Genomic DNA, 16,483 nt, shown 5'->3' on the forward strand with positions numbered 1-16,483 from the left:
GTTTAACTGTATAGTATTTGTTTGCTACATGATGAGTAAGCGCAAGGCCCAAATGACTGTCTGGGAGAGGGAATTGTCCGAACTCTTGGCTCATTTCTAACCAGAGCAACGTCCGTCTTAGCACATGAAATTCAGATGACGGAACGCCGCTTATCTCTGGAACCTGCCCCGCAAACAAGCTCCGCTCTGATGGGTGAAACATCTTTGCCTATCCTAAAACAACATTCACTGCAAACTCAAACGGAGGAGTCAGAAAGAGAAGGGGGAGCAGTGTCCAACCAATTGGCATTGACATTAACAAAAATAAAGACAGGAATATCCACCAGGGCTCCAGGGGCAAAAAAGGTTATGGGACCGAACTCGGAAAAGAGGGGGAGGTGCACAGAATCAAAAACCAGCAAAGGCGCCCAGACAAGCCAAAGCAAGAGGGAACTGTGATGAGGAGGAATCTGCACAAGATATGCAAGAAGGGGAACGTACCTCGGAAACTCCCTTATTATCTGTTAGCCCCTTGACCAATGAGGACATGAGGTAGAGCCTGGAGACCTTATTATCCACGATGCTGAACCCTATAATTGCAACATTGAACCGGATGGAAGGGAAGCTAGTGACCTTAGAAGCACAGATGATAAAAAATGAACAGGCACTAGGGACATTGTCGCTCCCACTGAATGTAGGACCTGTGGGGATTGGACTAAGTGTAAGAGGAAGGTCAGAACAAGAGACTCCATCCCAAAACAATTCAAATAGCACAGACGAGATTGGGATTAGCCCAAACACTGAGCCCTCATCCATTAATCTGAGCAATGCCCCACCCCAGATCTCAAAATCGTATAAGAGACCGGCTTCCGGCATAGCCAGCGATAGTCAATTACATCGGCAACAGACAAGCGGTGCGGACAGTATAATAAACTACCTAACTCCACCCACTAACACAGTCTCCACCTTTCGAGGAGGAATGGCACCTTGCCCAGGGATGGGGCCAGGGAATCGAATAGATCTCCAAAGAGAGGAGAGGGCAAATGTTGCCCCACTACTGAACACAGACCTTACATCTCCCCCCGGCAGCCGCACCCCTGGTATTGGTGCTTGGGAATACACCACTGATGACCGAGGGTCAACCGGAATCTACAACTCAACTGATGTCCAAAGCACTACATTGGCTGACAGAAAAACTGATTGAGGGGGGAGAGGGGACCGGGAACCTCTCAAGTCAGCTGATTATGGCCAGAAGGTCAGCGTGGGTAGGTCCGGCAAGAAAAGAAATGTTGGGAGACTGTGTGGTTTTAAACTTTAATAATGAATTCATAGTCAGATATATTTTAGAGTACCTAGGTAACGTCTCCCTAAAGAATTCAAAAATTGTTGTGCTATCTCTAGGTTATCTTTATAAACCACTTTCTCTGCTATCACAAAGGAGCAATCAATCTCAGAGGGAGAATCAGTCTTGGAAGACCCCAGGGGGTTCTTTTATGGTGCAAGGCTTAACCCTTGAAAATCGATTTGCCCCGCTGACTGACCTGGAAGCAAGTGACTGACTGCATCCATCCCCGCAAAACTCCCAAGCTAACTGTGAGAATCAGGCTAATTTGGCTTGTCCTACTGAAATGACCCCATATTCACCTGAGCCACAAAGGGGGGTTACTAAAACGGTCCTCAAGATAGCTTCATGGAACGTGGCTGGAATTTCACAAAAACTAAGTGATGAGAATTGGCGGGAAACATGGCAAGGTCACAACATTGCATGTTTTCAGGAGACATGGTCTACTGACCAAATTTATGTAAATGGGTATTGCTCGTATCAAACCCCAGTTAAACCTTCACCTTCAGAAAGGGCTAAGGGGGGCATTTTGACTTTGATCCCGAATAACTTCCCAGGGAAGGTAATCACATTTGAATCCCCAAATGTAAATTTCCATATTCTTACATTGGAGATACATCAAGAAGGCAGAAGGCTCTTAATCAATACCTATAACAATGAGTTCGGTCCAAACAGACACGCTATTGTTGGTGAGGTTGATAAGGCTTTGGAACACTCCACAGGCAACGGTAGGAACGATGCTCCTAATATTGTTTGGCTGGGAGACTTCAATACATATCCCTGCAAATATAATGTAGCCCCTATATGCGGTTTAGAGAATTTGGGGGGAAACATTATAAATCATTCTGCACACAATGAATATGGCAACGGTTTAAACAAGATGCTAACATCCTGAAATATGGTAATGACCGGTGATTTAGAACTTTCATCAGGTAACATGGCAGGAACCTTCCAAAGAAATGGCCTAGAGTCAACTATTGACAATATGTTAGTTACTATCCCTATTAGCCTTAGAGCGAGCTGGTTGGCAAATCAATTTACAATTTTTGGTGACCATGCCATTTTATCACTTCGGATAAAAGTATCTATAGGGGAAGCCCCACACATTCAAAATGTTGATACCCCAATAGTGGCAAGAAGGAACGGAATACAACTAAAATGGGCTCATGTTGATAAACCTAAACTTACTGTAGAAATTATATTAACTACACTGAGCAAGATAGCAATTTGCCTAGATCCAGAGGCTGAAGCAGGAGAAACTGTGACGACCTTCTGTGATCTCATAGAGAAGGTAAAACTGGCTCTTACATGTACAAAAGAAACAAACAAGGGGCCCGAAAGGGGCTGGTTCGATTCCCCTTGTACAAAAGCAAGGAGGGCCTTGATGCACGCCTTCAAAAATAGACCCAGAATCCCAGACCAAATTAGGGGACTGCGGGCTACATATAAGCTTGCTAGGAGAAATAGAGAGAAGGCAATAAAAGAGGAAATCTGGGAGGATCTTTACACAGCAGCTGAAATGGGTAATAGCCGTGATATCTGGAGGAGGAGTTAATGCACAGCATTTTAAAAATACCTCCGATCCCACATTAGATAACAACGTAGATGAGGAAGCATGGGTAGCCCATTTTGAGAACATCTTTGCCTCAAGTATAACTCCCCGAACACCATCCATTAATATGGAAACAAACCATCAGGCTCCTCTTTCCTTCTCATTTATGGAAGTAAAGAAAAGCTTGATGTCGTGCAGCTCAGGTAAAGCCCCAGGACCGAAAGGTGTCCCAATCAACTTTTTTCAAGGAACACCAGAACTATGGGCACCCTTATTAACTAATGTTATGAATAGTATAACCATCTTGGTCGGCAGGTGTTATCGTCCCAATCTATAACAAGCATTGGCATAGCCAATAGGTCTCGCCTTTGGGACCTTATAAGTGTTTAGCCATGCAACAGTTGCATAACTAAATACTTATAAGGTCCCAAAAGTGAGACCTATTGGCTATGCCAAGCGGCCGTGAAAGTGATCGCGATCAAACATCAAAGCGGTGAAAGTAATCGCGGTCAAGCGCGGCCCGCGCGCACGCACACATGCACTGTAGCTCTAGGCTGGCCTGGTAGCACTTTTTGGAGCCCTCTCAAAAAGTCTCGCCAGACCAGCGCATGCGCTGGGTCAGGCGAGACCTAAAAAAGGGGACAGGGCCAATCCCAAAAATTATAGGCCAATTTCCCTGCTGGATACGACAGCAAAACTCATGGGACGGCTCCTCCTCTCTATGCTAGAGGGATGGGCCAAGGACAATAACATCTTAATACTGGCCGAATATGGGTCCCAGCAGTGAAGGAGCACCGTGGACCAGTGCTTGAACCTGGCACTTATAACAGAAATATACACTAGAATGAAGGAGGGGAAAATATACATGGCTTTCATGGACCTCTCGGCAGCGTTCGACTGCGTGGTCCATGAAAAGCTATGGACTATAATGGGAGGAATGGGGGTTAACCCAGTCATATTAAATTTTATTAGACAGATGTATTCCAATGCCACGGCTTCAGTCCGATACACTAAAAATGGGGATTGCACATGTTTATTCAAAATCGCCAGAGGAGTAAGACAGGGATGCGTCCTCGCCCCATTTCTCTTCTCCATTTACACAAATGGAGTAGAAAATGCCCTTAACGAGACTACAAGAGACGTCCCTATATTTAATTCGCAACTCCTACCTATTTTGTCGAATGCGGACGACGCGGTGTTGATCGCCAGGACGGGCGTGGTCTTCAACACCTGATATCCTCGTATGTATCCCTCATGGACTCAATAGACCTGAGGGTAAATCACACTAAGTCCTTTGCAGTCATAGTGGGAGCAAGAAAAAGAGATAGAACTCCCTACTTACATGTGGATAAGAAGAGAATAGAGGTGGTTAACTCCTTCCCCTATCTGGGGGTTTTGTTTGACAAGGACGTATCATGGTCAAGGTTAGTGGAAGGAAGAAAGGGTGTAATGGAAAGAAGCCTTTCTGAGGTAAAATCATTCGCTAAAAAATTGGGTGCTAGACCTCTCTTACCGATAAGAAACATATCGGCTCAAGTTAAGGCAGCGGTAACGTATGGGGTTTTGTAGATTGGGGCACACTCCAAACTATTGAAAACAAGTTTTTTAAATCTTTAGTGGGCCTGCCCGCTCTGCCTCTAACTATATTTTACATTTGGAATTGGGCCTCCCTTACATCGCCGATACTATACAAATGGCCCCCATCCTCCTATGGTACTCAATCTGGCGAAGGGATACAGTGCTGTTGACGCAAACAATAATAAAGAATTGTTTGAACATGGATAACAGCAGGATGTCCAGATGGTTGGGTTATGTAGAAATACTTTTGAATAAAATTGGCCTTTCTCAATTATTTAAAGATCCATCTTCGTGCAGAAAAGTCTCAAAGCAAAAAGTTAAAAGTATGTCTCTGAAGATGGTGGATTATGACAGAAGAGAACATCATAAAGAGAAGCACGCAGTTGTAAACCATCGCTCAAATCGCCCACTGACAGAGAGGATTTTTCTATTTAGCAGACGTCACCAACGCACAACATAGATTTATACTATTGAGGTTTCGATTGCACATGATTCCACTTATGTTAGGATACCCGGATAAAACTTAAAATCATGCTGACCTAATTTTGTGCCCGTGTGACAAACTGTCAAAACAAACTGAATTGCACTTAGTTTTATTCTGCAGGCTATAATAGAAGGAAAGGAGCGACTATCCAAAACCAATATTAAGGAAAGCAAATTTTAATCAATGCCGGGTGGCATTATATTTTTTTTAAATGCTATCTGACCCCTTGGTATGTTTTTCGGTAGCTACGTTCTTATAGGCCTGTATGAAAAAAAGAAAGAGGGGGATACCATTAACTTTCGGGTTGGCCACTTGTTAATTATTTTTATATCATATGGGGACTGATAGGGTAATGAGTGGTTTTATAGTATGGAAAAGTCTTGATTGTTCTCTACATTTTAATGGCTGCTGAAGTATGAACTATTTTATTGTTTAAATTGATAACGAATACTTGAAACATGTTTATATCTTGTGCTTTTATGATCATTTTTTAATTGATCGAATAAAGGATTTGACTACGAGTGAGAACGTGTGAATAAGTGAGACCAAGTGAGACTGACTAACTCAGAGTGAGTCAATAAACTTAGTGCAAGAGAGTGTGAGAGAATCCTTGAAGAAAAAACTCTTTGGAATTCGAGCCGAGGATTAAACCCCACCACTTTTTAAATTCACCAGCCACTACTGATCATTTTAAAGTGTAAAAGATATAAAGGCTGCATATTGCTATCTGGAATAACTTAACTACAGCGAACTTGACTTCTTGGTGTCTACTTACAATACGGTCATTCTCGGGCCCCTTTATCTTATGGTGAACGTTTGCCCATTGTTTTGCTGATCACTGTATTTCTAAGCACTTAATCTGTGTACTAAGGTCCCTTTCTGAAAAGATGCAACATACAAAAGAAACCTATGTCTATAAATGCTGATGCAGCAGCATCCTTCCTCATGATGTAATGACCTACGTAGCGAAATATGAGAATCAAACTCAACATGAGAATAGTGGAGCCTTCAGATGAAGGCTTTGTCCTGCATAAATCAACAAAGCAATCACAAATTCATATAATGGAACTAAATTAAACAGGAAAAAAAGATACACCAGAAAGGTGGGGCTCACCAACACGGGCAGCAGGAGGTCAGCGAAGTAGACAAATGCGGCCCCCACGCTGAATCCCACCGCTACGGGTAGGAAGGCGAAAGAACCGTAATTTCCAGAGGACTCTGCCATCTCGATGGCGGGTGCAAGAAGGGACCAATAGGAAGCCGCCAGCATCACCTGAACAAGAAAAGAATGCATTACGGAACCGCCAAAATGACAACTCTATTCCACTGCAAAAGCCTTCCATTTATTTCCAGCGTATTTTGGAAATACACAGGAAGAAATATACACGCAAGATTTCCAAAACGTTTATTTTTCAATTATAAAAAGCAGTGGGGTTTTGCTTTAGTTTTCACTCTAAGCCTTACTACAAGATGGATGTGTAACATTTGCGCAAACCCATTAGGGGTTCGGGTAAATTTTTATTGTCTTTTGCGTTTCTTGTGATGTGAATTTCCTCTTCTTTTTTAGTCTCGGCTACAGTCAGCTTTTAGCTGTCTGTTTTTGAAACATTTCTCTACAGTGGGTTTTTGGCCCATTACCATTTGTTGGCTCAATTGTCACTCATTTAGTTGTTTCTTATCCAATGACTTGCCTTCCTATCTTACTGCGTTTGTCCCTCCCCTGGACCATAGCCTCTTTTCAACCATTTGACTCGTATGTGTCTTTCCACTGCTCAAAGTTGAGCCACTACTTTTTTTGTTTTTTATTAAACACTCCAAGAGAATGCATGTGTTTTCTGCTCTCCCTTGCGTGCTGCTTATCCAACACACAAATACTCGCGCCCCACCCCATTGCATATCTTTCACCCGCCCCAACCTGCTCCTCACCCATTCCTTCATTACTCCCCTACACATGCGGTTCTTGAAATAAAAATTTTAATTTTACTTTTTTTCTTAATGCCAGGCAGCTGCCACGCAGCTCTGCCTTCCAAAAGATGCGTTTGTGCACCTCTGCTGCTCCTTTACTGCCAAACTCTCCCTTGTCTTTCCATTCACTCTCTGTTGCTTCCACTCCCCAACCCACCCTCGCCAGTCTGTGATTCAAAAAGCGCTTTCACGAGGATATCAATGCATCTGTTTCATCTACTGATCTAAGTGGTGTGGTGTTGGATCCGTAGGAGCGTGCATGCGTGGTGGCACATCCAAGTACAAGAGACCACGAAGATCTTCACATTGTGGATGGCATGTGAACAGGGAACGTCTGTGCAATAAAAATTTTAAAATGCTGCTTGATCGTAGAAGCTTGAAGCCACAGATCTGGCAAGCCATCGCATCTGGATGGTGGTAACGCTCTGCTCCATGGCCTCCCACACTTCACATTGGAACCCCTTAACGGCATTCTACAAGCCGCAGCAGGTTTCTTCAAAAGCTTGAATAAATATGATCACATTAATCGACCCATGATGGAACTTCACTGGTTCCCCTCCCCATTCAGCACCATTCTCAAAACCAGTTACATCATTTATGAAACCATCATGACCAACACCCCTTACTCATCTTGCAGACAAGCTCACCACTTTCTTGGCACACCCGCAGCCAGGACACCATAAGACTGCAGACTAAGGAGGGGAAAAAAGAAAAAACAGAGTAGCAGGCTATTTCCATTTATTTCCATCCATGCACCCGGGATATGGAACAACAGCCCCGTAGCCATCAGGAATGTGCCCACGCTGGTCGACCACAGTAAAGAGTGGAAGATTCTCTTTAAAGAGAACTAAATCACAATGCACTGGCTGTCCACAACCCATCTATCAATCCTATCACTTGTTGACTTTATTCTGGTCTTTGACCCTGTACAGAGCTCTGTTGCCTCTTGGGTTAGTGTTCAAACCTTCGGAATACCATATACATACACATCACTCCTTTGGTGGTTTAACAGTGCCGCCAATGGTTTCCAGCTCTGTTCGATCCTCGGTGAACACCATACAGTCTAGTGATTTCATAACAGTGCCTTCAATGGGCTGCTCTTCTGTTGCTCCCAGGTAGACTTCATGTGGTACACCCATGTGGTGTTCTTTTGTTGCTTCACAGTCCCTCGTAGGTAGACTCCGCATACTACTCCCTAGTACTTGGCCATGGACTGCAAACGGTTTGAGTCTTCTGAAGATACCGCGTGAGGTCCATATACCCTAATGGATCTCACTAATGCACTTCAACAGACTGTGTCTGTGGCACACACTCTGTGCATGAACAGGAGTTTGAGCAGTGACATCATGCTTTGCACCCCTCAGATCATCAAGCTCCAAGCACCTCACAAAACAAGTCCCAGATTGCCCAATCTACAACCAGAATCAGAGCTGCGTACATGAACCAGCAGTTATGATGTTTCGGTTACCATTAGCAGAGGGTAAAGAGTGACAAGGACAGAGTTTTTACCTCAGCAGATATATTTTTGAGGCACAGTGCTCTCTCTATTCATGCCTGTCTGAGCACTGTTTGTTGTGGTATTTCTGAGCGCGTACAGTGCCTCAGAACGCTCGTTCAGAATTATGCCCAAACTGCATAAAAGTTAAAAAAAACTCAGTAGTAGGATACTAATGCGGTGTACATGGTTACTGAGAGCACATAAGGTCCTCATCGTAGGTCCACGGGTACATTCCACCCAAAGGACGAGGGGGAGAGAGAGAAGGGTGAGTGAGATAGAGAGAGAGAGAGAAAGAGACAGACAGAGGAGTGAGAGAGAGAGAGAGAGAGAGAGACAGGGAGACAGAGGAGTGAGAGAGGGAGAGGAGTGCGTGTATGTGTGTGAGAGAGAGAGAGAGAGAGAGAGAGAGAGAGAGAGAGAGAGGGAGGGAGGGAGGGAGGGAGAGAGAGAGAGAAAGAGAGAGAGAGAGAGAGAGAGAGAGAGAGAGAGAGAGAGAGAGTGCCCAGAGGACGAGTGGAAGGGGGAAGCAAGGGATAGGTAGTTGGAGAGCGCAGTATTACAGAGAAGAGATCTGTTTTTCTGATAAGGTCCTGAATTATTGTAGAGAAAAGGGAGAGCTGTGGTGACGTAGGAGCTCATTGAAGTGCGGGGAGGCACTACTATTTTTTTTTTTTTGAAACCGTTTATTGCAATCTCCAGAATATACAAGTATGGGCCTACAACCTTCCGGCCGGCCGCTAGAATGGTAGGAGCATATGACATACGTTCAAAAAACACTTGGCGTTGCAGAGAAGCAAAATCAGGAGGTATCAACGTCGTGGGCCACATCGCTCTGACCCCACAATACGGTTTCATTTTATACAAACAACACGAAAAAACCACACCCGCAAGGCAACCCGCAATCGAAAGTAACAGCACGTGCTCCCCGAATGGGGGACCCCCGCCATCCACAGGAGTCTAAAGAGGGGAAGGGGAACAGATCGAGGACTGGGGGAACTCTGTGCCCGGGGCTAGGGAAAGGAGTCAACTAAGGGGACGGGGCTGGTGAGGCAGCAGGCAGCAGTGGTGGCGCGCAGATACCCCCGCGGTAGGCGTTCCAGGGGCCCCATACTTTCACCCATGCCCCAGGCTTACCCCTCGCCACATACACCACCTTTTCTCGGAACATGCACCAATCCATGTGTTCTTTCCAGGCCGGCACCGCCGGGGGCCTCTGGGATCCCCACAATTGAGCAATGTCACGCTTAGCTATCATATATCCCAGAGTCACCCATCGCGTCTGCGGAACCGAGTAGTCAGTTGGTTCCCACACATTCAGCAGGCATCTCCTCGCTTCAGGCAGCAGCGCGACATGCGTAACCACTCGCAGGACCTCATGCACACCACGCCAGAATCGCTCCACCTTCGGGCATTCCCACAAAATATGCAAAAAAGTCGCCAAAGCACCACACCCACGCTTACACAACCCATCCTCAGCATAGCCCATACGCAGAAGCCTTGGCCCCGTCATGTAAACCCGGTGGAGTACCTTAAGCTGGACGAAGCGAAGGCGAGCCGGTATGGCCACCTCCTTCGGAGAGGCCACCACGGAAATCCAGTCCTCGTCGTCCAACTCCAGCCCATCGGCAACCCAAGCCTCGCGGAGGCCAGTCAGCAAGCCCGAGCGGTCATTAATCAATTTTTTGTAAATAAGGGAGATCGTGCTGTCCGGAACGTGGCCATCCAGCACTCTATCCTCCAGGGGGGAAGACTCCGGGATGGAGGCGACGTCTGAGAAGACGGAGCCCAGTGCGTGACGGACCTGCAAGTACCGAAAGTATTCACTGCCCTGCAGCTGAAACTCCGTCTGCAGCGTCTCGAATGTTTTAAAGCCCCCCCTCGTCCAGAGATCCCCCACTTTACTAATGCCTATCGTGTCCCACTTCTCGAAGCCCTTCGAGGTCCACAGGGAGCCCAATCGCTCAGACGCGTACAACGGTGATGCCCGGGTCAAACGGTCCTTCCACCCCATAGCTGCATTAGCCGCGTGCCATACTCGCACCATGACACGCGTAGGTCCCGTCAGGCGGGGGTCGGGCGCGCCAGAGTAGAGCGCTCGATTATAGTCGCCACCAGGCAGGAGCATCTTGTCCATTTCAAATGCCGGGTTTAAGGCGGGCCCGTAAAGGCCATGATTAATTGCAGCTAGCTGGGAGGCCCAGTAATACCGTTTAATATCCGGGAGGGCAATCCCCCCGTCGTACCATGGGAGCGTCAACTTCGCCAGGGCAATACGCGGCCTCCCGTCCCAGAACAGGCGGCGCTGTAGACTCTCCACCTCACGAAAGTAGCGCGCCGGGACTAAATCCATAGTGTTCTGGAGAGCGTACAGGAAGCGTGGCAACGACACCATCTTAAACAATGCCGCCCGGCCGAGCGGCGAAAGCGGCAGGCGCCGCCAGCGCGCGACGTCGTCCTTCAAGCGCTGGAGGGGGGGAAGCAAATTCCGCTCGTAGCGGGCCTCCGGGTCCAGAGTAATATAAACACCCAGGTACCGAAACCCCTGAGAGGCAATCTGGATCGGGCAGCCCCGCGGGAGGACGGGAGCCTCCCCGGAAAGCACATACACACATGATTTAGCCCAGTTGATGACAAGGCCTGAGTTGCGGCCGAATGAGCGCAAAACATCAACCAGGACAATCAGCGATTTACGCGGGGAGGCTAGGTACAAAAGGATATCGTCAGCGTATAGGGACACGCGGTCCTCATACTCGGGGGTCCAACGGAGACCACGGATGGAAGGGTGCCACCGCAGCCACTCCGCCAGGGGTTCCAAGGCCAGCGCGAGGCACTACTATTTTTGAGTAAATTTTACGCATTATGGCTTTCTCACCTCGTAAGCGAGGAAATGTGTTTTGTGCATGGCCTCCAGAGAAATGGAGCTAGACCGTGAAGTAATATGTTTTCAGTGCAAGGCCGTGTAGATCACTGAGCAGAATCTAATTTTGATGCAAGCAGCAAAGAGTGGATAAACGAGTTAAGTATAGTGGTGATGTGGTGGCATTTCCTTTGGTTTGAGTTACAACCTGGGCTTACAGGATGTGTCTAGGAGGCCTGTCAGCACAGTGTTTTCACCATCAAGGAGAAAAGGACAACGTTCTTGATAATGGAGTGGCAGATCACGGCTTAGAATCTGTGCTTTGATGCACAGTAAAAATCCATGTTTTGGGTGCTATTACAGAACGGCGAGGGGTTTGATGTTGTCAGACGATGTCTATCTGAGGTAGAGTTGAGTGCCATCGGCATACTGATGAAAGGAGAAATATTGTTGGGTAAACAGAACCCCTCAAGACTTGAAAAGGTCCATACATCAGAATCAAATTCATGAAGTTGAAAAGGTCCATACATCAGAATCAAATTCATGAAGTTGAAAAGGTCCATACATCAGAATCAAATTCATGAAGTTGAATAGGTCCATACATCAGAATCAAATTCATGGAGTTGAAAAGGTCCATACATCAGAATCAAATTCATGAAGTTGAAAAGGTCTATACATTAGAATCAAATTAATTAAGTTGAGAATTCAGCTGATTCCTCAGAACTCAGCATACCTATGACTGGGACTAAACCACTCGCAGCTGATCCGAAGGGCGAATTGGGAGAGCTTGGAAACTGACAGGGCAACAAATATCTGGTCAATTGGATGTAAAAGGAAAGTTAGAATGTTCTCGGCTGTAACAGTGGTGCCTTTTGCAACAAAAAAAAACACCTTACAAAGAAAGGAAAAGCAAAATCTTCCACTCTCGAAATGAGAGAGGCTGCTTTTAGAAGTAAAAGAAAAGGAAATAAATAACTTCAGACAAAAAGATAATGCCTTCAAAACGTTGAAAATGTAAAGAGGAATGACGGAGCTGGCTTCTGTCATCCCTTCTGAGCCCACGTTCCCTCTGAGATGTGTCATCCATGTTCTGCTGGCACTGGCAGCTGACGGCACAGACAGAAATGCAGCCGAAAGAGAAATGCGGGCAGGGGCGCCTCAACTACACTGCGCACAAACTGTGCTTCCTTCACGATTTTATTTCAATTGTAATTATTTTCTCCTACATCACACAATCACTTTCATTTATATTCTAACACCTCTCATCTTTTATCCAGGCTATCACTCCTTCGTTTGCTCTCTTTTTAAGATTCCTTTAAAGGCTCTTGTTCACATATTCGCTTTTCTCTTGGCATTGGATTCGGTCTTGATCTGCTGATTTTCTGCCTCGCCAACAGAAGAGATTTGCCAAAAGACTTGTGGACCCTGCCAAAAACCTACAATGGGATTGTAGCACGCCCAGTACTTGCCATTGGTTGTGTTACGGTCACTCTTATTTGCGTGTTTCTTATTCAATGGCTTGCCTTCCTCCTCTTGTTTTTGTCCCTCCCATGGAATATTTCCTCTTCGTTATCCTTTTCCCTGGCTGACTTGTATCCTTCCACTGCTCATATTTAGGAAACTATTTTTTCATTTTCATTAAGCACTCCATGGAAGTGCATGTGTTTTCTCGCTCTTTCTCCTGTGCTGCTTCCCCTCTACCCAATACCCGGCTCCTGATGCTCCTCCATTATCCAAACCCCAAGTGCTTCTCACCTACTCCTCCTTTGCCGCCCAATTCCTTGCTGTACTTTAAATAAGGTGCTTCCATTTATTTGAATTCTTTTTTGAGAGTCCGGCAGCTGCCACTTAATGCCAGGACGTTACTAACTCCAAAAAGTGCTTTTGCAAGCCCCTGTTGCCCATCCATTATCCATTTCCCACTGCTTACCCCCCACCACTCACACACACTCCTTCATAGCTCCACCACACCTCCAAGTCCTTTAAATTAAATGTTTTATTTTTTGGAGGTCCCAATAGCTGCCATTTCATGGTAGGTCACTCTGCATTCCTCACACATTTTCACACAAAGAAAATGTATTTTTTTTTAATCTGCAATCTTGGACCACTAAATAAAGAATTTTGTAGGCAAAGGCATGCCTGTTGATATACGCAAATTTTACCATGCATCATCATCACACCTATCTCAAGAAACCATAACTCGCACCCTTGCCATGCACTGCTAATTACCCCACATACTACATCAGTCATGACATCTTCTATAACATCATTGATAATTACTAAAACATTAGCACTAAAATCATTGATGAGAACACTGTGCATGGTGGGAGTTATAGTTACCTTATGGCACATGGGCCTAGCTGACCTTTCTGGCGATCTGATAAAGAACAGGTGTTCTGTTCACTCTGAAAGTGAAAGAGCAATCAAGATGCCTTTAAATCCTGTTTTTCTCTTGTCACATTTGCTCTGTGTTCAGAGACAGAGGACAGAAGTCAGTTTACCTCTTCTTATAATTACTTTTCTTTCTCTGACTGCAGAGTTCCAGTATTTGGTAAAATGAACTGTTTAATGTGCTGTACAAAGAGTGTGATATAAAAGGCTTTAGAGTGTCAGGTTTTTCTCTACCACACAATATTTAAACAGCTAATAAGTGAATAGTAGAACTATTTCAAAATATATTTCAGTAGTTATGAAAGCCCTCTTTTTTAAATCTGTGTAATAAATACGTATTTTATTAGCATGAAAACAAATCAGAAAAATGTACTTGGTGATGTGCAAATGATAAATGTGTTTGCTAAAACCCAATTTTCACAGATTGTTTATACACTTTATACTTTTCTAAGTAAAACTACATGTTGGTGTTAAAACTGTTTGTAAAGGACAGTGTTACCACATCATACTTTAGTAAGAAGGGCCATATGTACAAAACATTTTTTGAGGTCGTTAACAGTCCAATTGGCAGAATCAGATGGTTTCCGACCGCAATTTTTTATTTCAAAAGCCAAATTACGATTCGGTAACCTTTTATAGAACTGCAATTTCAGTTTGCGAATCGGTATTTGGAAGGGGCATGTTTAGGGCATCCTCTTTCTAATACCGATTTGCAGTCATATGTATGAATGTTGTGCAACCAAATTTAGATTGCAAAACATACATTTTTTACCTACACCTCAAGGGTGGTGGTAACCATTCACAAATAGGGAGGGGTCCCCATGGGACGGACCCATTCCTCTTTGTGAATGTTGATACAAATATTTTTTGAGACAGGCATTGTTCCCACATACGACTGCCTAGTCTTAGAAAGAAGAAACTTAAACATTTCATTTATTTCTATTTAAAGAGGCTGCATTTAAAAAAAAGATTGCTTTATTAAAAGCAATCACAGACATGGTAGTCCACTGACCCAAGCAGGCCACAATCCCTAAGATGGCTGCAATTCCTAATGGGTCGCAAACTGTGACCTACCTCATTTATATTTATGAAGTAGGTCTATTGAGGCCCAATTAGGAATTGCTATTTCCAACTTCTAGGCTTTTTGTACATTAGGATTTGCAATTTCATAATTGCGATTCGCGAAGAATTGCAATCCCTAAATTCCCTACACATGGCTCAATACTTATTAAAATTGAATTTTTAAACATTAACTGAGAAACACACCATCCCCTGCCCCAATGGCACTGCTATTAGTGAAAATAAGAGGCAAGTCAGGGATCATGTTTACACTACATGTGGGCTAGATTCAAATTATACGTGGAACAAACATTTTATTATTCAATCAAACAAAAGAGTGGGTTTTTTTGTACAGCAGAAATGCTGAACTCACATATTTGAAGGTGTTCTCAAATGTGATCATGAAAAAAAAGGAGGCTCTGTAAAATGAAACATTTGCCAGGATCACACAAATTGGAGGCCAGTTAACAGGCCAAGTATAGTTATAGTTAGGAAATGGTTCCATAGAAATGCCTTTTTTGTTTTGCTAAAAACTTTGGCACCTTTTCTTACTTGCTTCTTCAATGAAAGTTTCAGTGCCATCTGTGAAGTGAGGGCAGAGAGAACGTTTTGAACAGCACTAATGCAAAAACTGCTGAATGGAATTACACCAAATTTGGCAAGAAGCTAGACCTTGATACAGAAAGCATGCTTTTTGTGGTTTGGTGTAAATACATTTGGTAATTTTTGAGAAATTAATCTAAAAATATATCTGTATATCTGGAGTGTTCTCATTTTTTTCTTGGGGACAACTCGCTCTGCGGGACTTAGTTTGTTACTCAAAAAACATATAGGGGAGCAGAGTATGGATGCCTTGACACCCCTGGCCCTTATAGATGGATGCCAGAGTAATGCCCTCAGGGCCTAAAATGTAAAAAAAATAAAATAATAATAACCTGGGAATCTTGCTGCAATCCAGCGGGCAAGATTTTCTTTTAAACAATTCTTGCAATTCTTTTTAAAAGCTCCCTGAGTCTGTTCGAGGACCCCATGCCCTGTGTCAGGCTCAATGACTGATTCCCAGATAGCCCACTCCTGGGACACAGAAGTTTCCCTGCCTGCAGGAGCACAGGCAGGGGAAGGTATGTGTGCTCCCACCTGGCAGGAGCTTCTTTGAAAAGCTGAATCCAAACCTGCTCACGCTTTCTATGAGCCGAAATGCCATTCTTCTGGGCATGGACCAGATTCTCAGTCAGAGGTCTGAAGAAGCCCAGGCTCCATTTGTGGGCCCTCTCATCCTCAAAACGTCCAGGGCAGGGTGGCTGCATAAGGGACAGTCCAGCCAGCAAGCCGTACTCTGGTCAGTTGGGCATACTTGGGCTTATTTGGTGACGGGGCGCTTTGCTAGAAACACCTGACCATGTCCCAGGTCAGGGCTTCCAAGCCACACAGGGGTGGGACAGGGCTTAGCAGGGTTAGTGAACCACAGACCCGGGTCTACAAGCCCACCACGGCCCTGGGCTCCCTTCTCCAGCCCTCTGTGTTGCAAAGTGCCCAGGGCAGGGTCCAGTGGAGCCTTGCTGGGTGGAGAAGCTCTGACAGAGCCTCATGTCAGAGCTCAGGCTGGCCATGTGGTGGCAGCCCCCAGGGCCCCCCTTCTATGGCCTGCCATATCGTAAAGTGTGTAGATGGGGTCCGAATGCGCACTGAGTGGCTTCCCCGGCATGGCTGGGTTCAGAGGCTCTGACCGGGCCCAAGCAAAAGCTCCGGTACACACTGGGGTGGGAATCCTCTTCCTG

At 45.2% G+C, this 16,483-nt stretch overlaps 1 protein-coding gene across 2 annotated transcripts in view; it reads right to left on the reverse strand.

Annotated features, from left to right (window-relative positions):
• SLC39A11 (solute carrier family 39 member 11) overlaps positions 1-16,483 on the reverse strand; it is a 2,092,456-nt gene that overhangs the window by 1,706,937 nt on the left and 369,036 nt on the right. For both annotated transcript variants that reach the window (XM_085617335.1, XM_085617334.1), the window contains exon 4: positions 6,050-6,208. In XM_085617335.1, coding sequence (XP_085473461.1) covers positions 6,050-6,208 — 159 coding nt within the window. The remainder of the gene's footprint in view (positions 1-6,049; positions 6,209-16,483) is intronic.

This window comes from Triturus cristatus, chromosome 7 (assembly GCF_964204655.1).
Source record: "Triturus cristatus chromosome 7, aTriCri1.1, whole genome shotgun sequence".
NCBI lineage: Eukaryota > Metazoa > Chordata > Amphibia > Caudata > Salamandridae > Triturus > Triturus cristatus.